The following is a 20,860-nucleotide window of genomic DNA, read 5'->3' as shown; positions in this document are numbered from 1 at the left end:
TCGGTTTTTCAAGAATCATGTTCACACACTCATCTTTCAGTATCAAGGTTTTTTCCCTCCTCTGTTGTTTCAGTTCACTTGCACAACACACAGCATCTCTCTATTCCCTCCACAACCTGCAAATGTAAGCACATCCTGGGGCATGCGGCCATGCTTTTTACACTTAAAGCAATACATGGCAACAAAGAAAAAATAAAGACTGCACAAACTCCGCAGCTTAGAAGAAACACCCCACCCAACGAGACAAAATAAAGAACAGCGACAGGGTCACATGACCCAACAAGAATAATGCCGGGTGTTACTCAGGACATACTGCCTTAACCCAAATAAACCCACACAGCCGCCAGGGATATACAAAAGGTCGGCAGGCACAGAGTGGCTGGGAGGTTCGGGGAAGCGCACGGTCACCCCCAGGAATGCTGAGGCGCAGGGCTCGGGAGAGGGGAAGGGAGATGCGCCAAGGCCAAGCTACAGCACAAGGACGGGGTCCCTCCGTCCCCAGCCCTCCGTGCCGCCCCGGCTCGCTGCCCTCGCATCTCCCCTGCCCGGGGGTTGGCGGGGCGGGGGCGCGGAGCCGGAGCCGTGCCCGCCCCCGCCGCGCCGCTCCGCACAAAATGGCTGCGCGGGGCCAGGGCCCAGCACGAGGGGGCATCGCCCATCGTCCGCCGCCGCCTCCCCCCGCGGCTGCTCTGCCCGGCTCCCGCGGGAAGCGGCGGCCGGCACCGCCCGGATGCGGGGCGGCGGGACACGCAAGCGGTTCCTGTAGGTGAAAGGTCGGGGGGCGCGGGGCCGCCCGGGGCCGGGCCGGGCCCCGGGGCGGGGCGGGCGCGTTCCGCTCCACGTTCCGCAGCGGTGGCGGCCGGGAGCCGCGCGGGCCCGCATCGTTACAGCGCGGCCGCCCTCGCTCGCCGTGCTCCCGCCGCCGGGCCGCGCCCGCTGCGGGGGGCGTCTCTCTCTCTCACCTGGCGGGCCCGCTGGCCGGTCCGGCGGGTTTCTTTGGCGGCGGCGCGGCTCCGGCTGCCGGGGGTCAGAGTTCGCGACCCCGCCTCCGCCGCCGCTCGGCCCCGCCCGCCGCGGGCCCCGCGCCTGCGCCCGCGCTCCAGACTCGCTCCGGGCGCGCGGCGGTGAGGGCGGGGCGTTGCAGCGGCCGCTAACGGGACCGGCCGGGCCTGAGCGCCGCGCCCGCCCGCCGGGGCCCGCAGCGCCAGCGCGGAGCAGACCTTTAAGAGCGCCCAGTGCAACCGGCCAGCCAGCACTGCTGCCCGTGTAACACCTACACACCACCCACCGCCACATCCGCATGCCTCTTAAAACACCTGCAGGCAAGGTGACTCCGACGTCCCTGGGCAGGCTGTTCCAGTACCTGAACATCCTAACGGATAAAAGATTTTTTTCTCATCTGGAAATCTCTCTGGTACCGCTTAAAGGCACGGTAGAAGCGATCATTCCCTCACCTCACTACGCCCTTCTTATAGGTAGTTGTGAGAGAGCCATGAGGGCCCCCCAAGCCTCCTTGAGACTAAACAAATCCAGCTCCCTCAGCCTTTCCTCGTAAAGCATGTGTCCAGGATCCTTGACGAGCCTTGTTGACCTACTCTGGCTTCACTTTTTAGAGTGAGGGGTGCAAAACTGAACACAGTTCTCGAGTGTTCTGCCCATCGAGCAGAGAGCACCAGTCTCCAAAGCCCCACTGCAGTTCCCTGCAGAGAAATGGCACCGAGTGGTGTTGGTCACCGCAGGTGCACCATACAGCATTTGGGCTTTGGGGTGCTTGGTGGGCTCTCCCAGCTGAAGCAGATCCAGAGGCAAGACTGGCAGATTTGGTTTGAAACATGCCCCATGATGGAGGCACACACAGTGCCTTGCACAGTCACTGCAGTAGTTCAACCAGCTGAGTCTGAAAGAGCGGCTCTTCACCTGCATGGCAGAAGCAAGTTCCATCCTTAAATGCCAACAGTGCCCGGAACAGCTCTTAGGAAGGCAATGGCCTTGCTGCCAATGAGTGCCAGTTCCTGCTGGGGTAGTGCCATAGGAACAACTTGCTGCTGCTTCGGCTCTGTCTCAACATCTATTTGGACCAAAGTTGTGTCAGCTACTTACTTAGTTTATGCTAATTATTTTAAATTTCTCTGATTTAAGAGTTTTATACTTTAAATACAGCCTTTCCCTTCTTCTTCTTTCATCTGTTCAAGATGGTTTAGCTGTGGTCAGAGATCAGCAGCCACTTCAAGATCATTTAGGTCACCAGGGCTGTATGTGCAATTTCATGATCTGAAAATAATTTATACCATTTAATGCAATTTCTACTGAATCAGATGACATGAGCATTAACATCTGAACAGCAGTGATAGGAAAAAAACCCCAAAGAATACAAGTAAATTTGTGTGTTAACATTAACAAAATTATGCACCCTTTTATCTTGTAAATTCCTTTACTCTTTTCTTCCCACTCCCAGTCCCACAGCTGCTTCTGTATCTGTAAAGCCTAGCTCAAGATCACTAGTTCAGTCAGGACTTGCAAGCATCATATTTTGCTTTTTGATCAAAGACGTTCCCAAACACCAAATGCAAATGAACTCAGTGAAGAATTTTTAAGTCAGAAAAATTAACTTGCTAAGCAATTCCTTTAATTGTCAAATGTTGCAGCACTCTCAATTTATAGTACTTGTCACTTCCCAAACTAGCTTGAGCTGCACATCCACTTTCTAAATGATGGAGCTTAGCACAGTTTAATTTAACAAATGCCAAGTATTTTGCACCAAAGCTTATTTAAGCCAAGTATTCTTATATCCTCAGTACAGCAGAAATGTCACTGTAACTGGTAAAACATACTTTGTTTTTTTCTTAGCAAGTGACCCAATTCATATTTGATGTGCATATGAAGGCATACCTCTGTAGCTGTGTCAGCCAGGATTACAAGAGACACATCCCTATCAAAAACACGCAGAGAAGCAAAACCTTTTCTGCTATTACTGCAAGTTTTCAAAAAACTGCTTTCAGATATATATAAAGACGCAGCATAACTAACCTGACACAAAAATCTCTCCTTCACATATCCTGCTAAAATACCTATAGATTTAAATAATCATTTTGGTTGGAAAAGACCTCTAAGATCATTGAGTCCAACTTTTAGGCCAGCAACTGCTCAAGTCCACCACTTAAACCATGTCTCAAAGTGCCACATCTACACATCTTTTAAATACCTCCAAGGATGGTGAGTTCTCTGCTTCACAGGGCAGTCCGTGCCAGTCCTTGGCAACCCTTCCAATGAAGAGATTTTCCTAATATCTAATCAAACTCTCCTTCTGCAACTCGAAGCCATTTCCTCTTGTTCTGTTCCTTGTTATTTAAGAAAGGAAACTGAGTACGTGGCTACAACCTCCCTTCAGGTACTTGAAGACATCAGTAAGGTTTCCCCTGAACCTCCTTTTCTCTAACTAAACAACCACAGCCCATCAGCCGCTCCTCATCAGACTTGTGCTCCAGACCCTTCTCCAGCTCTGTTGCTGTTCTCTGGACATGCTCCAGCACCTCAGTGTCTTTCTTGCAGTGAGGCGCCCAGAACTGAACACGGCATTGTCTTGGGTTGCAGTGCAGGACGTAACCAAAAGTATGTATTCTGTCACCATCTGTTGAAACCGGGTGGGGCAGTGATCTTTGTATTTTCCAGGACTCATCCTTCCTCCAGGGCGGTATCTTCTGTTAATGGCCCATTGAGTCTCACTACTTGACTGATAAAATTACATCATCCCATTGTGAGATGCTCCACCCAAGGGGAGGAGCCATGCATTTCCTACCTAGATAAAATCTTAGATTTGGAACATCAGGGCAGCATTTTCCCACTGGATTCCCAGAGGAATACCGGACCTTTCCACATCATCACTGGACCTTCAGAGGAAAACGGCACCCTTCTACAGGACCACTGCTTCAACAGACCCATATCTGTTACTACAGGACTGCAGCCACCATTTAGTCAGACTGCTACCCCTGACGGGAAGTCAGGTTGTATTCTCTGTCAGCGTTTTGTTATTTTGTATTGCTGTAGTTTTATTTTTAATTTTCCTAGTAAAGAACTGTTATTCCTATTCCCATATCTTTGCCCAAGAGCACCTTAATTTCAAAATTATAGTAATTTGTAGGGAGGGGGTTTACACTTTCCATTTCAAGAGAGGCTCCCGCCTTCCTTAGCAGACACCTGTCTTTCAAACCAAGACAGGCATTTGAGGCGTGGCCTCGCTAGCGTCGAGTACACGGCGACAGTCACTGCCCTGGTCCTGCTGGCCACGCTATTGCTGATATAGGCCAGGATGCCGTCAGCCTTCTTGGCCACCTGGGCACAGCTGGCTCAAGTTCAGCTGTTGTTGACCAGCACCCCGTGGTCCTTTTCCAGACACTCTTGCCTGCCCCAAGTCTGCTGGGGTTGTTGTGACCCATGTGCAGGACCCAAGGCGAACAGAAGGTGTGATTCAGGCATACTTTGATACAGCAGAACTACATTTTGCAAAAGGATTTATTAATGTAATACCCTTCATTTGACCTTCACATAGACTTAACCACCTTAATTCTTTAGAATAATTTTTAAAGTAAGACTGATGTGCAGGTAGTTGCAACAAATTCTGGTGTTTGAAAATCACTGAATACACAAATTACACAATACATAAAACCTGAAAATATTAAAAGACACAGACTCAAATAATGTGAATTTATTTATACAAAAATGATGAACATCCACAGGAATATTTACAACTTTAAACTGTTTTCAGTTACAAAATAAAAATTTAATTCTTCCATTTAAACAGTATGATTTAGGACTGCTCCAAATAAAAGCCTATTTGGATGGTAAATAGGGGACAGCAGTTACAGCAAACAAATGCACTGAATGTCTTTCCAGACATCTCTTTATATTATGATGTAATAAACATAGTTAAGTAATTGAGTTTCCATGCACAAAATATTTAGTAAAATGTGTTCCACAGCTGCTCAGTTTGTTTTAAGTCCTTTGGGCACACAGTTTTAAGTTAAAGAGAATTCAAAATCCTAGAAGCTTTAATTTATCTATGACTAAAAATGTTAAAATATTCAATGCTAATGTTTGTCTTATACTCTGCTAATCAATCTTAAATTGATTATGAATTATAGATTCTTACATGAAGAGGTAGCCAGGTGTCTAAAAAGTTCTGATCTTGTTTAAATGTTTAGCCAAATCACTACATGAATATTTTACTTTTGATGGTAATGAATCAAATTGGGAGATGAACTGGACATATAGGGCAAGTTTGAAAAGCAACCATCTGAAAATGTTATGAAAATGCTTGTGTTGTGGGTTTTTCATATGACACAAAACACTAATGCAGGAGAGATGAAAAGAAGTATTCAAACACATTTAAAAATACAATTTATTTCACACAGAATGTGACTGCAATATGTATACTATTGTTCATAAGGCTCTGTTCCAATCTATTTCTGTCACAAATTTTTTGATTGATCAACCACTTCTGGAAGAAGTCCTCAGATTTCCAGAGAACACTTCAAACAACTTTCTCCCAATGCACCAAATCCTCTAGAGGTAGTTTGACAACACATGAAGCAGAACTTGGGCACCTTATTCAATGTGTGTTTTGACTTTTATTGCTCTGTTTTGCAGCAGGGAAGATACCAAAGCATAAACTGAAATTAAATTAGCTTGCTCCTAGCCAAATTTCTGATTCATTTGCTGCTTCATGATTTGCCATCTTTGTTGGTGTGCAGTGCCTATGAAAATATGAAGAAGCTCTTCCCCTTGATACTGTAAGCTGGAAGAGACACATCACATCTATGTTATATTGATATCAGTTTTGTTTTGGATACAGTAAAAATCATATCAGAAATCACCCTGAAGAGACATGGTAATAATTTACTTAGCTTCAGTCAGCAGTTGTTTTTGAAAATTAAGTAAAAGCCCTTTGTATATAACAAGAGAAAAGTATTCATTTAGCACATTTGTATTACAATAGAAGAGAATAAAGGCTTTTATCAGACTCTACTGCATTTCCAGCACTATCTGATCAAATCTCTAGCATTCCTGAGGGAAGTCAGATCTACAGCCTTAAGCCCCTGATTCATAAGGTACTCTACTGAAATGGTGAAAGTCAATGAAATTTCTTGTATAGTTAATATTAAGAATTTGACTTCCAAGCCCACTACTAACTTTAGAGAAGCTCTTGGAAATTAAGCTTCTTCAGCTTAGTAGCTCTGTTAGTATCTTGGACCTGGCTTTGAGGTATATTGAGGGAATAGGAGGATTTTGGTTTGCATTTTCATTCTTGGCCTTTTTGTGATGAATGTTAACTGTTCTATCATCTCTTTCTGCTGTGAGGCCACAGAATAGCTATTAACATGGAATTCAAACTATTAATTAAAAGTTAATTGCTCTTAATTTTGTTATCACAACTAGCTTGATTCAGGGGACTATGACAAGCATTTCATAGAGTAAAATTTTAACTGACTACATATGCATTGCATTTGACATAAAAGTGGCTTCCTTTTATACGGGTTTCATAGTTCTAGTTCCATTATGCTATTACAGTGTTAAACCTTTTTAAAAGTTAAATAGAATAAATGCACCAGAATCATCAGTGAGTATTTCCTAATGAGGTATACCGATGATTTTCTTTAGGAAAAAAACCCCCAAAACCCAAACACCTAAAGCTGAATTCTCTTTTAAAGTGTCAAACAAAACAAATCATATTGTAAACAAAAGATATTTCAAAGAAGACTATGCATTTTCAATGCCTTCTGCACTAACAAAGCTCTGTCTTGGTATGGCAATTCCAGTTTAAATGTAATATTTAAATATACAAGTTTTAAAATTTTCAGAGAGGAGGGTGCACATACTTACTGTTCTTTGAACAATAGTTTATACAGTGTTTCATATTGTGTACAGAACTCATTTGACATGAAGTTTTAAAACAAATAAGATATTTTGTCTTTGATTACCAAAAATGTATTTTTACTGTTTTGAATTATTACTGGGAACATAAAAAGATAATACATCCCACAAATACTAGAAGATAAGTCATTTAGTCTCTCTAGTATCTGTAGTACTGTAACAGCTCTAGTGCCTTATCCCTGTAATTTCAAATTGTTTTTAAAAATATTTTTCCCTTTTCTGTTTTTTAATAATTGAACCGTACTTTGTTTTTATGATACAGAATTTGTTGTACTGTTTCAATGTACTGGTATGCAAGATTTCAACTGCCATTCAAGGAAAGGAGCATCAGTATCATACAACTTCTCATAAAGGAGCTTACATAGTCAACAAAGATCCCAAATCTGTGAAATTCCTATACCAGTCTGTTCTTGCTAAATTGCAAAGTGAACATCAGCAGCTCAAGAACCTATACACACAAATCACAAGGAAATGTACAATTGCAACACATTTGTTTTGTGGGTTTTTTAAAAATAAAGCATAAAGTTTATCAATCTGTTGACCAACAATCTGCCATTCTGAGGACACTTTGGACTTCAATGCACAAATAACTCCCATTTAAGTAAACAATGGAATTCAATAAATAACACGTTTTGTATCAACACAGAAATACATACAAATCTTTAGAAAAATATTACTTTACATTAAAAATGCAACAACTCCTAATCCTGACAAATATACAATTTCATATAGGTTGCGATGGCAGGATTCTGTTTCTTTGAACAATTGCTGTAGTCTGTTTTACGACCATTCTTGGATTTTTTCCTTTAAACTTGCAGACACAATGCTGACACTGCTATAATACAGTGCCTTCTTGAAAAGCTTCTATCCACCTGTTAGAAAATTAAACACTGTTAGGAAGGAGCTGATAAAGAATAAATCTCATTGCCGTCACTAGCTACAGATTCACACAAGTAACATCATACTTCCACTACCACTTGGTCTGTGAGTGCAAATACCAAAATCTGTTCAATGAGTCCAAACATACAAAGCAGCCTGGTACATTGATAAAAGCTTTTTTCTGTACCTCTCCCATACTGAAGTTACACACATGAAGAACTGGTGAAGCTGGGAAATCAAATCAAAGTAGGCTAATGCCAAGGTTCTGCATACCTTTAAAAACCCCCAATACTCCCTTCTCTTTTTCACCACAATCATGATCTGTGAGGAATTAGGACACTGCTGTAACTGAGGCAGCCATCTGCATAAGCCACGCTCTCTGCTTCTGCAGCAGGTAAAAGCCAGGAGTGGTGGGGCTAAGGAAGGAGGTCACATGGCACATGGAAAGGCAGGGAAGGGCAAAGAGGGCACAGGGGGAAGTCCCAAACAGCTGATCCAAGGTTTCTCAAACTAGAAATTCAAAGTTATTATTCAGAGACTTTTACTCCCTATAGCTGTGGTTTCTTTTCCTGCTTGGTTAGGGGACGCATAAACATCTCCAGCTGATCACCCTCATCCTTCATCCTGAAGCACTGCAATGCTACAGAACAAATAATTATGTTTTCTGAGTGAGGGCTGAACTGTGTGTATGTAAAGGTAAGAGGCCCACATAATGAGAATTTTTTTCCTGAGTGGAAATCTTGGAAGAACTGAACGAGACAAAGACTGTAATTATCTTTATCACGGAAATTCAAACTGTCTTGGTATTCACAGAGTATCTAAACATTAGTCACAGATGTTGGCTCTTCCTTGCCCTGAGCATTTAATTTTGTGACTGTGTGCATGTTCTTTGAATTCAAGCTTTTGGCATGAACATATTAATCATGTATTAGTGCTCACGCATGTCTGCACACACAACTCAAACATCCACCTTCCTGGTAATATTTTTAGTATTCTTCACTACCATATATACATTAAAAACAACTGACGTGGAATACAAATGCAAAAAACAAAAATTCATAAACAGCTTAAGCATTAAACATAGCACTGGAATTTAAAACCACATTGAAAAGTAACCATCTGTTAAAATTTATTATTGCACTTAGACACATACATCAGATATTTCTTTCGTCCTGTCAGGAAAAAATAGTGTCCACTGATGCAAACATGCCAACAGCATGTTTTTGTTTTTCCTTTTAAGGCTGTAAAATTAGCATTTATTCTGAAGGTTCAGCGTACATCTCCTAAGGATATTAAATACTTGGAGAAAGCTTGAAATTCGAAGTACTTAATGTTATTTCTAACCTCAGTAACATACATTATGTCCAATTTCAGGTTTTCTTATGAGAAAAGCCATTGTCTGAGTAAAAAAGTAAACCTATTGAATGCTTCGGGGTTTTTTACTTTGTTTTATATAGTACAAATGAGGACACAGGAAAAACAACAGGCTAGTATCTTAATTAACAAAGAAACATTTGTGCACATCTGCACAAAATTCTCTTAAAAATCAAATAAAGACTTCCAGATTTTTTTCTGTAAAGATGTGTCATTAAGCATGTTCTCAGCTGTTCAAAATTTCCTGCTGTACTCGATACTTTGTTTTTAGAATGTTCTTATTTGCAGAAAACTAAACCTGAATCCGTTTGCATGCTTAAGTAGTAACAATGGACTTGTAAATGCATCAAATCTATTTAACAATGTAAAATTCATTTGAGGAAATGATAGTGAAACCAATCAGATAAGACAGGCATTTAAGAAAGATAACTTACATGTATTCCTTCTATGCTCGTTTCTAGTTTACTTTATGAATCATGTAATGAATGTTTTCCACTGATTCATGACCAAGCTTCCATATTTCATATTTTATATGAAACCAACACAATACACTTGATAAATATGACTCCAAATTCAGACAGGACTTGAAACCAAACAGCTTGTGTGAATGTTCTTTGAATACAAGCTTTTGGTCTGAGTGCATGCCTTGGTGCTCGTGGGCATCAACTCACACACTTCAAACCTTGGTCCCCCACTTTTAGTATCTGCTTTATTTTTCACTGCCTTATATTGATGAAAAATAACTGATATGAACAAATGTAATTTAAAAAGGAGCATATCAGTTAATTCTTAAAAACATTTTCTGGATTTCTCCAAAGGTAACATTCAATTTTCAGTTGAGTAAACTAGGATGAGAGGAATGGGTGAGGAAAAAGAAAGATTTCGTATTTTATCTTTGACTTTCTCATTCACATTCAGTCCTTTTCAGAGGAGAGTCTGCTTCCTTCATTTCAGAAGCCCTAATGAAATCAGAACCTTGTATTTAAGTAATTTCAAACTTTCATTTACTTATGATATAATATGGATCTTTTATGCATATGCTTTATGTGTGAATATTAACATTCACCACTTCTGAATTTTCTAGAAATATACAACACAAATGAATTTAAATAGTTTCTTACTTTTGAGCTGAATGGGGATCATCTGCCTTGAATATGTAAAATAAAGTGTTTTTGTGCAGTAAATGGAACACTCTAGACTCTGAGTTTTCACCTTTTACTTCACTGACTGTGAATCCAAGTAAAGGCTGGCTCTCTAATGCTGCCACATCCTATGTAACAGGGAAAAAAGGAAAAAAATACAAAATTAGAGACATACTAAGGCATGCATTTAGACTTCATACACCATACCACTGCAACAGACAATACAACAAATTGTTATAAATAGACACGCACAGAATGCTGCTTTTTAAAAAATATTCTCCACGCATGAGTCAGGGGACAGGAAATAAAACCTCACAGACTTCAACATCAGTGATCCTCTTTTTATTTCCCCGATAGCTTCTACCTTGGCTTTCATTGCATGGTCTCATTATTCTGCCTGGCAAGGACTTCTTGTATCAATAGATCAGCCACCACCTGGCAGCAGACCAGAGGCCCATCAAGCCCAGTGCTCTCTCCAGCAAGCTCAGAAGTGAAGTGGGATGCTATTAACTGCACTGAGTATGCTAAAAAGGAGGAGCTATGGAGGCAACCTGTGTTCTCAAGCACTGAAGTCAAGATCCAAATCTTTAAATGACTAAACTTACCTGACTTTCTTTTGCTGGAAATTAATAGGATAAGCGAAAACAAGGTTGCTGAGTATTCACAGACAGTCAACTAGAAAAGACCCTCATTTATCTCAGTTGCCTTTTTTTAATACTATTGTCTTTTTATTAATTAATACAATACACAGCATTTTTGGAAAGGAAAAAAATAGTATTTTTATCCTGTGCAAATTCCAAAACTAGGAGTTTTGTAACTAGGCAAGGTCCTGCAATGCTTATGAACAGAGGAAAAAAAAATAGCTAAACCACCCCAAATTTACATAAACACTGACATCCAGTGAAGACTTTGGTAATTGCCTCTACAGTGAAACAAAAGTATCCTGTGACAGCAGCATTTCTTGATATTGGAAAAGAGTCGTGCAAGGCTGAGCAATCTGTTTTACTGTCTCAGGTCTTCATACCACTATAATAGGTCATTTCTTTTCCATTGATCTTTCTATCACTTGGAACACATACAAGTAGTTTAAAGTGGCCAAGGCATCACTGCACCTTCCCTTTAGACTCTCCAATAATGCCTCCTGCAATGGCTCACCAAGATGAAAAGATATTCCTCAGTTTAAGATAATAGGAAAGAGTTAATTTTGTGATTGTGAACTACAAACTGAAGCTACTCTGTAAGGTTGATATCTCAGAGGAAGTGAAGCAAAAGAAAATTTAAGGTGACTGTAACTTTTTTTACCTCTGCCAAAGTTTCCTTTGCAAAGGCCAGAAGAGAGACAATCTTCTGAAATTACTTTCTAATTGATGTAAAAGTAATTGTTTGTACATGATTATTTACACTATTTTTAGAACTACTTGGGTTGGGCTTTCCTTTTGTTTGTTTTTTTTTTTTGTATTGCCAATGCTGTAGTGGAAATAACATCACAGGTTTTGGACGTAATTCAGAAGTTCTAAAATAAAGATTGGCAGGAACAACCCAGGAACAAATCTGAGCACACACCAGGAAATAACTAGAGTGGGGGTGGTGTGGAGTGAAAAAGGATAATTCTTTACCTGCCCAAGGTAGGTTGGGCCTTACATTTTGAAAGAAAGTGAGGGATACCAATGCCTTAAAACAGATGCTTTGGCTATTTTGCTCTTAAATGCTAGCAGTAAACTATAACAAACAATACAAAAACCTGAAGCCCAAGATCAATACATCCACATATTTTACAAAACATTCTAAGAACGTTCTAAGATGCAATAAAACTACATCCTCAGCACATGTTGGGATACCATATATACATATATATATGCATATGTTAGATTATTCCACACTGCAATAGGACTACACATTCTAAACAAAAAAGCAAATGCCATTACATAAGATGCATTTCTTTTATATCAAATAACAACTCCAAGCTTAAGAAAACAGTTTGAGGAGAAATAAAGAGATTTAGTTTACTCCTTTTTGTAATGTTCCTTTGCCACTACTACACTGTGATGCATACAAACAGATCCCCCCTGTATTCAACTGACTCAGAACATACCTACAACTGATCAGTGATGTGCAGTGCAGAGGTACTCAAAGCTAGATCTGGAATCACAAACACTGTAGCTATATGAATGTATTGTGGTACTGAGCCTTTTCAAAATACTGCAACACAATCAGATCAAATACTGCAAGGTGATCAAATTTTATAGTTTTTTTCCTAGATCATAAGAATAAACAACTTTGTTATAAAGACAGTATTATCACTGGATATTTAATTTTTAGTATGTGGTCTCTTACCTCACTAGCAGCATATGTGTATAGCACCTTATTTTTTATAACAAACCACAGGTGTTTCCATGGTTTCTTACTGCCCTTAGATCTGTGTAGGTAGCCACTCATGGTAGAGTCTTCTGTATTTGCTGAAACCTGAAGAGGAAAAACAAAATGATTTAACAAGCCCTAATAAGATTTCACAGTACAGCCTTTTTTTTTTTTTTTTTTTTAACAGATGTCCAGAGTCCTGCCTGTCAGAGACTGAAATTCTTACCTGATCTCAGGTTAATGTTGCTAAGTCACTCATGTGGGTGAAAGAAAAATTATTTTGCCTGCTACCATCTACCTGGTCTGGAAGAGAGGTTTCCAGTAAATGAAGGTTGGAACTTCAATTTAAGTTCAAACAACAGGACAAGAGAGAGCTGAAATAGTAAGGAAAACATACAGCTGGAGAACACACATTCCTACATAAGAAGAATCTTAGAATCACAGAGTGGTTTGGCTTGGAAGGGACCTTAAAGATCATCTCATTCCAACTTCCTTGTCATGGCTGGAGCCTAGATGGCTCAAAGCCCCATCTAGTCTGATCTTGAACACTTCCAGGGATGGAGAGTCCACAACCTCTTTGGGTAACCTGTTCCAGTTGCTCACCATCCTCATAGTAAAGCATTTCTTTCTGGTATCTAATCTAAACCTACCCTCCTTCAACTATGAAGGGTCCCCCTTGTCCTATCATTACATGCCCTTGTAAAAAGTCTCTCTCCAGCTTTCTTGTAAGCCCCTCCTCTGGTACTGGAAGGCTGCTCCAAAATCTCCCTGGAGCTTTCTCTTCTCCAGACTGAACAATCCTAAGTCTCTCAGCCTGTTTTATTAGGAGAGGTGCTCCAGCCCTCCCTCAACTTAGTAGGCCTCCTCTGGACTCATTCCAGCAGGTCCATGTCCTTATTATGCTAGGGACCCCAGAGTTACACTGCAGGTGGGGTCTCACCAGAGCAGAGGGGCAGAATCCCCTCCCTCACCCTACTGGCCATACTGCTTTGTATCTTGCCCTTGCAGCCCAGGATATAGTTGGTTTTCTGGGTTGCAAGTGCACATTGCCCATTTATGTTGATCTTTTAATCTACAAACAGCCCCAACTTTTTCTCCCCAGGGCTAGCATCAATCCACTCAGCCTGTATTTGTGCTTGGGATTTCCCTGACAAACATGCAGGACCTCGTGCTTGGCCCTGTTGAATTCTGTGAGGTTCACATGATCCATCTCTCATGACTATCCAGGTCCCTCTGGATGGCATCCCTTCCCTCTGGTGTGTGGACTGCAACACAAAGCTTGGTGTCATCAGCAAACCTGCTGAAAAATCACTTCCTCCCATTCCCAATACCTACAGAAAGTAGGGTTTCACTCTACCTTTCCTAATCATAGACCAAGAGCTGAGTTGGTGTAGGAGTCTTGTCACTGACTGTTGGTACAGCGATAAATCATAATTCAGGGAATACACAGGGAAACAAGAAAGAAATTATAATTTTAACTACAGCTCTGAATCACAGTCTCACAGGTGTTTATGCAGTTTACACAGTGGTTCATAGTTCATGTCCCTGCCTATTTAAAACTAAGACCCAAACCTCAGAGACACATTTTGACTTTTGATTCTAGAAAAGATGGTTAAAATAAGAATTTTTCCTACTCTTAATATTGATGATATAACACCAACAAGGTACCACTTTTGAACAATAAAACACTTACTTCTTTGAGGGCTGCAGGAATTTTTTTCTGCTTTCTTCCAGAGGGAATACTTTGCAATACTGTAGACAAGGCACTTGATGGAGATCTATGGTTGACTGGTGATCCACTCTTAGGAGTGCACTGGTTATCTAAAATGCACAGGATGAATATATTGATTTCAAGTCACAGATGACTAAACACAGGCAATTAATTCTTGGACTTTTCTTCTTAAAAGCAGCTGGCATTTTTATTCATTTAATCACATTAAATTCAGCACTGGATTAATTTTTCAGTGTTATCATTAACATCATGAGTTAGAATCCCCCAAATCACAATCATACTCCAAGAAGTTTAAAACTAAACAAAAAATGGTTTTGTTTGTTTTCAAAGTCTGTTTTCTGGGTGTTGAACTGCCTTTGCTCATAAAGAGAGTGAAAATTAAGTCTTAAAAATCACAGCAAATTTTTACAGCTTTCCTCTATGTTGTCTATACTTTATCTTTCAGTTCTCTACATCTATTAACTTCTCTGCCTTATTGAACAGGGATGCTCTTCTACCAGCACACACACACTTTTTGGATGTTCCCATCTCCCAGCATGTCCTATCTTTCTCTACTTCCACACACAGTTACTTGATCTCTCTTAAAAGACTTCTGCAACACTTCACCTCTTCAAAACCCCTTTTTCTAGCAACTACCACCACTTTTTTTACAGCTGAACTTGGAATGAGTGGTTTAATAAAGCCTACTTCTAGAGCTGGCCCTGAACTCGGTGAGGCTCTGAAATAATGAGAAGAGCAGGAGAGCGATGTGATTGCCAGCTGTACTGCACCTGCTCCCCAGCCCTTTTCCCAGCTTCAGGCAGCTGCAATTGCCTGCAGCACAGCAGCCTCTAGTGCCCAACTCAGACACCTGCAGGTGGTTCAAACAAAGGCCTTCCCATGACTGCACGCTCCCACTGTCATTTCCAGGGTTATCCATGCTGCTTTCCACACCCCCGTGAGAAATGTCACCCCCAGTGTGCTGGGATCCATAGTTTTATCCTTTCACTGGACACCACAGATTTCCTGATACCCTAGAGAGCTCGCGTCGCGCTGGAGCCTCTGCTGAGGGGAAGGGCAGAAAGCTCTTTCAGTCTGTTTGCAGCTCATTTGTGTACTTTATACTCGAGTGTTCAGACTTAATTCACATCAAGTCTTGTGAGATGGGACTGAATTCCCACCTCACTGGTAGGTGCTTCCATTGATTTTACACTTGTTTCTGCAGAAATATGAAGTATGAAGCTTCTTCAAAGAAATGTACTAGAGTTTTCTCCAGATGAGGATACTGACCCTGGACCTCCTCTCTAAGCAACTGTTATTACCATTAGGCTATCCAGCCATTGCTTTCCACTAGGACCACATTCTCTGAAAGCATTTCAATGCAAACTGCTCTAGCTGTGGTGTTTTATGTTGAATTCCATATTGTCAGTGTTCAGTAGGCAATGGTTAGGAGTTTGCTTTCAGAACTGAGGTACAGGTATGCCAAATCCTTCAATTGCATATGAGCTGAGACTTGACAGTGGCTTGAGACCAGTTTATAGACCTAAAGAGACTCAGCTTCAGAAAGATTAAGGTTTATGTCTCTGCAGAGCCCCAGAACTTTAGCCATGTCAGCAGCTTTGCTGGCAAAAATGAAGTCTACAGACATACAACTTACAGAGTTGGGAGGTCAGGATAAACTGCAAGGACTCTAATGTGTACTTGTACCCTGTGATTAATGAAAAGCAATGCAACACCTGTTATCTCAAAAGGAAAGCAGCATAAGCTACATATCATTACTAAAAGGTAAAGGCATACATATTTCTGGAAGGAAGAGCCAATATATGGCAAATTAATTTCCTACCTTGCTCCACAGAAGCTTGTTTGGCTTAGAATCTCAGGTGCCTATTGTTTTTCAGGCACAAGCAGAATAAAGCACTTGAACGAGCAGTAACGATGAGGCACACACCGTGTTATAAAGGCCACAAAAGTAAGACAGTTTGCGGAGGTTTTCTTTACCTTGCTTTTGTAGCTCCCTGAAGCAATGATCACATACTCTAGCTGGCTGGTTTTTCATATAGTCTAAGCCATGTTTATTTGATGAACAAGCTTGACAGACAATCTGGAAACAGAAACAGATAAAAGCATTATTGTACATGATGTGCACCTGTAAAGTGCCAAATACCCAAAGACATTCACTTCAGCATTCTTAAGTCCATGAAAACCTAAAATAGGCATTATTTTACAGTGCAAATGTTTTAAGATGTTGGCTTTTTCCCATGCCTTTATGCTCACATGCTGTCCTTTCCTCCTCTAAACTGTAAAAATTCAAATGTTAAAAAAAATCCGTGAATTAGGAGTCAATAAGTCAATGCTAATGAGCCATTAAAAACAGAACAAGCCTACTGTATTATGGAACTGTTTCAATAATAAATTTTTTGAAATAGCTAAAAAGCTATTGCTTTCTTGGTGATTTCTTTACAACACATCTCAACTGCATTGCATTCTAATTTTGTATTCCCACCAGATTAAAACAAGAAGGATAAAGTTTATTAGATACAGCTTTTGTAAGTGTAAAATATAAAAGAAAGTTGGTACTAACTTAAAATAAAAAATCATTATCTTGTGAAAATTAGTGAGGAAGCTACTTTTTCATTTCAGCTAACATTAATGGGTATTATGTAGAGTAATTTCACGATTATAAGCTGCACCTGATTATAAGGTGCACTTCCAGGTGTCAGCAACTTTTCATTTTCTGCCCATACATAAGCCGCATGTCCGGGTGATGGCAGCAGTCTTGGGTTACAATACAGAGTGTGATAAAAGGTATCTATTCTATCACCATCTGTTGAGAGTGGGGGCAGTGATCCTTATCTCCGTGGGAGATATTCAGCTAATGGACCATCCATTGAAACCAGGCAGGGCATTGTTCTTTATCTTTTCACAACCCATCCTTCCTCCAGTGAGTCATTTTCTGCTAATGGCCCATTGAGTCCCACTGTGGGACTGATAAAATTACTTCATCCCATTGGAATTTGCTCTAGCCAGGGGGAAGAGCCAACATTTCTTACCAAGATAAAAACAGAGGTTTTGGGACACTAAGGGAGCCCCTTTCTCCACTGGACTCCAGAGGAAAACCGGATTTCTCCACATCACCACTGGACCTCTGGAGGGAAACTGCACCTTCTGCAGGAGCACTGCTCCAACTGAATCACATCTGTCACTGCAGGAGGATGCAGCCACCATTTAATGGGACTGCTACCAACACCCTGCCTGACAGGGTGTCAGGTTGTACTCTGACTTTGTCAGGGTTTGGAGTTTGTTTCTTTGTAGTTCTGTATTTCTATTTTAATTTCCCTAGAAAAGAACTGTTATTTCTAATTCCCATATCTTTGCCTGAAAGCCCCTTGATTTCAAAATTATAATAATTTGGAGGGAGGGGGTTTATGTTCTCCATTTCAAAGAGAAGTTCTTGCCTTTCTCAGCACACACCTGTCCTCCAAACTAAAACAGCAACTTTTTGTTCTTTGTACATATATAAGCCGCACCTGATTACAGGCCGCACTCCGGGTTCGGACCAAAATTTTAGTCAAAATGGTGCAGCTTATAATCGTGAAATTACAAATTGCAAAATAACCATAAAATAAACCATAGCACTCCAGAATGCAAAATAACTAACATGTAGCATGTTGAAGGTTGAATACTGGTCTGTCATAACACCTGTCCAAAAATCCCAAATCCCAGCCCCCCCAAACCACCAACCCAAACATGTTGGTTCTAACCCACATAATTGTGTCCTAGAACAGTTTACTTAGAAGAGTAGTTGGGGTGATAAGGCTCCACCTGAATGTCACACAAGGAACCTGGATGAGCAACTGAAAAGGTAACCACAAAATCAGCCAACCTTCCCGCATGCCCTGCAGTGGTGTCTTCTCCATGTCAGCGTGAATTCACTTGTACAGATCATGCACATTGTGGCTCTTGTGTCAGGGATCCATATGGGAGCCTTTGACCCCAGAGGACTATCTTCTTCCTGTTTCTCTGGATCTGCCTGAGAGAACATAGGCACAATATTGTTACATTCACTGAGGAGAAATAAGACTAATATTCACCAGTGATTATAGGATAATGCTAATGGTGTTGGAAAGCCTTCTCTGGTAAGTTGTCATGGTCATAAATGTTATCTAGTATTTCATCAGTGACGATTATAATACAAGCCTAACAAAACAGATGCATTTAATGACTTTCAACCTTTACCAGCCTACTTGGATCAATAGCTGCTTTATTTTAAAACTTTTCCATTTCTTCTTTCTGTGCACAAAGCTACAGAGAGAGCTGTGGAAGCTGATTTGGATTTTTTTGAAGAAAGTAATTTTAAATGTATGAGGTAGGTAACATTATGAAATATTCTGTTCTACCATCTGTTCAGTTATTTACCATCCTGCTTTATTATTCGTCATGGAGTGCCTCTTGTTTCTCTAAGCACCTGTCAGGAAACTTTATATTCAAAAAGGGAACAAACCAACAATAATGGCAGGATATACCTCTTCAAGACTTTTGCTCGGATTAAATGTGATTCTCTTTTTTGTATATTCTTCAATCGACTTGGAGATAGCTTCTAACCACTCATCCCTTTCTGTAGCAGAACTGTTGGAGTAAAAACCCACAAAAGCAATTTATTATTATTAACATTCTTAGAAGCAAGTGTTGATTAGAATTCCACTAGCTTTATTGCACATTGGAGTAACCCTCTTGCAATTTCAGTTCATAAAATGTCTACAACTCCTAATGCAACTGGCTTTATTTTTTAACCTTTGGCATGGTGTTAGTTATTTATGTTGACTAATACTAAAAAAGATTTCTTTGCTTCTTGTTGTTATGTGGATTTCCTCCTTCCCTTTCCTCCTTCCAAAATCCCTGTGATTCTTTCAAGGCTTATCTGTCATTGCTTCACCTTCCTCCCCAGACCCCTGAATAGCCTGAATAATACTTGTTTAAATGATGCTCCCAGAACAAAGGCATGGGCCTTCCATCTTGAAGGCACCCTGAAATTTCAACAAGCCTTTTTTCTCCCCACTTCTTTCTGTCTCAGAGTGCAGTTTGTTATACTCAACTGTGTGAAACTCCAGGCTTCTGTCAAATAAAAACATACTGACCCTTCTTCTGCTTTGTGCTCCTGCCTTTTGCTCCTACCAGGTCACGCTACTTTCAAATAATAATGTTTTTTCCCAAAACGTTTCCATTGGATGAGCTAACTCAAAGAGACAGACAGGTAAGCTTAGTCCATTTCTTTGTCCCACAGCTGGTATATCAGTAATCTAGTGCAAGGAAAGCACTTGGCTGAAGTGGCACAGCACAAGGAACCCGCAGAGCACATGGTGCAGCAGGACCCTGCAGTTATACTGGATTATGTGCAGTGCCAAAGCACCTCCTTAGTCCACGGGCATAACACCATTTTCATAAATCTGTGATGTTCCTGCTGCAAAAGGCAGTCTACTATCCTTTCTCTTAGTCACTAGATCTTATATTCACTCGTGCCAGAACACACAGTTATGTAGAAGGCTGGACTGGGAAACAAATCCATATTAAAGCAAGCCATCAACCTGCCTTTCCTCTGGATCAATTTACTAACTAGGTTCATCACACAGCTGAACAACTACTTGTGCCAGCAACACAGAGAAGGATCTGAGAAAGGATGAAACAGTTTTGCAGCACAGGAACAGCTAGACTGTTTTAAGATTCCATGCCAGCTTAGAAAGGGCTTCTAAAATTTAAACAAGAATCCACTCCCAATATTTTTTTCTAGTCCCCACTTTTTAGTTGGTATCAAATAAATTGATAGAAAAGTTAGGGAAGAGGTAAGCAATGACTTACACAAATGAGGTGTCTAATGCCCATTATTGTTTATTGGTTTTGTAGGTCAATTTGGAAGCTTTTATCATCTTTGGACCTTTAAGGAAAATATTTTGAATGGGATGAAACTGAGTACTATACAGAATCAGAGAGAACAAATCTGCTCAAGTAAACACACAGGAAGCCTGTGAGGCACAAGCTAAAAAAAAAAAAAAAAAAACAAACCCAAAAAACAAGATTAAGCACACAAAGCAACAAAATCAGAACAAAAGGAGAGGAAATAAGATACATGCAAGGGCAAAGCAATGCATTAGTGTTTGTCCCAACATTTCACATTCTGAGCGGAACATTTTGTTCAGTCTATTTACCTTTGCTTCCTCATCCAGAAAGAACAACTGGTCTGCATTAACTACGTAATATTCATAACTAATCAACTCCTTTGGCTTTTTCAAAATCTGGTTACATTTAATTAGATTCCTGTAACTGTATTAGTTAATTAAATTCAAAGTTGGCACAGGTTTTGGAGATTACATACCACCACCCCCATCATGTGGGGACACATGCAGCGGCTTGCACAATGAGCTACATGCTTATACTCTAATATTTCACCAGGAACCTTGTGCTTGGTAGGTTTGCT

General features: G+C 40.6%; 2 protein-coding genes across 4 annotated transcripts in view; both read right to left on the bottom strand.

The window, feature by feature from the left end:
* The window catches only part of NR2C1 (nuclear receptor subfamily 2 group C member 1), a 53,952-nt gene extending 52,908 nt beyond the window's left edge, over nucleotides 1–1,044 (bottom strand). For all 3 annotated transcript variants that reach the window (XR_004417648.2, XM_033057335.1, XM_033057339.1), the window contains exon 1: nucleotides 963–1,044. The gene's annotated coding sequence lies outside the window, so the exon portion shown is untranslated. The remainder of the gene's footprint in view (nucleotides 1–962) is intronic.
* Nucleotides 1,045–4,687: 3,643 nt separating this feature from the next.
* Nucleotides 4,688–20,860, bottom strand: part of FGD6 (FYVE, RhoGEF and PH domain containing 6) — a 75,175-nt gene continuing 59,002 nt past the window's right edge. The window contains exons 15-21 of the mRNA XM_033058434.1: nucleotides 18,915–19,017; nucleotides 18,275–18,421; nucleotides 16,390–16,492; nucleotides 14,374–14,501; nucleotides 12,657–12,785; nucleotides 10,302–10,450; nucleotides 4,688–7,799 (exon numbers count right to left, since the gene is read on the bottom strand). Coding sequence (XP_032914325.1) covers nucleotides 7,763–7,799; nucleotides 10,302–10,450; nucleotides 12,657–12,785; nucleotides 14,374–14,501; nucleotides 16,390–16,492; nucleotides 18,275–18,421; nucleotides 18,915–19,017 — 796 coding nt within the window. The 3' untranslated portion in view covers nucleotides 4,688–7,762. The remainder of the gene's footprint in view (nucleotides 7,800–10,301; nucleotides 10,451–12,656; nucleotides 12,786–14,373; nucleotides 14,502–16,389; nucleotides 16,493–18,274; nucleotides 18,422–18,914; nucleotides 19,018–20,860) is intronic.

Source organism: Catharus ustulatus, chromosome 4 (assembly GCF_009819885.2).
Source record: "Catharus ustulatus isolate bCatUst1 chromosome 4, bCatUst1.pri.v2, whole genome shotgun sequence".
In the NCBI taxonomy this organism is placed as follows: domain Eukaryota; kingdom Metazoa; phylum Chordata; class Aves; order Passeriformes; family Turdidae; genus Catharus; species Catharus ustulatus.
Note: the sequence above shows the minus strand (reverse complement) of the source record. Positions and strands in the feature narration are given on the sequence as shown.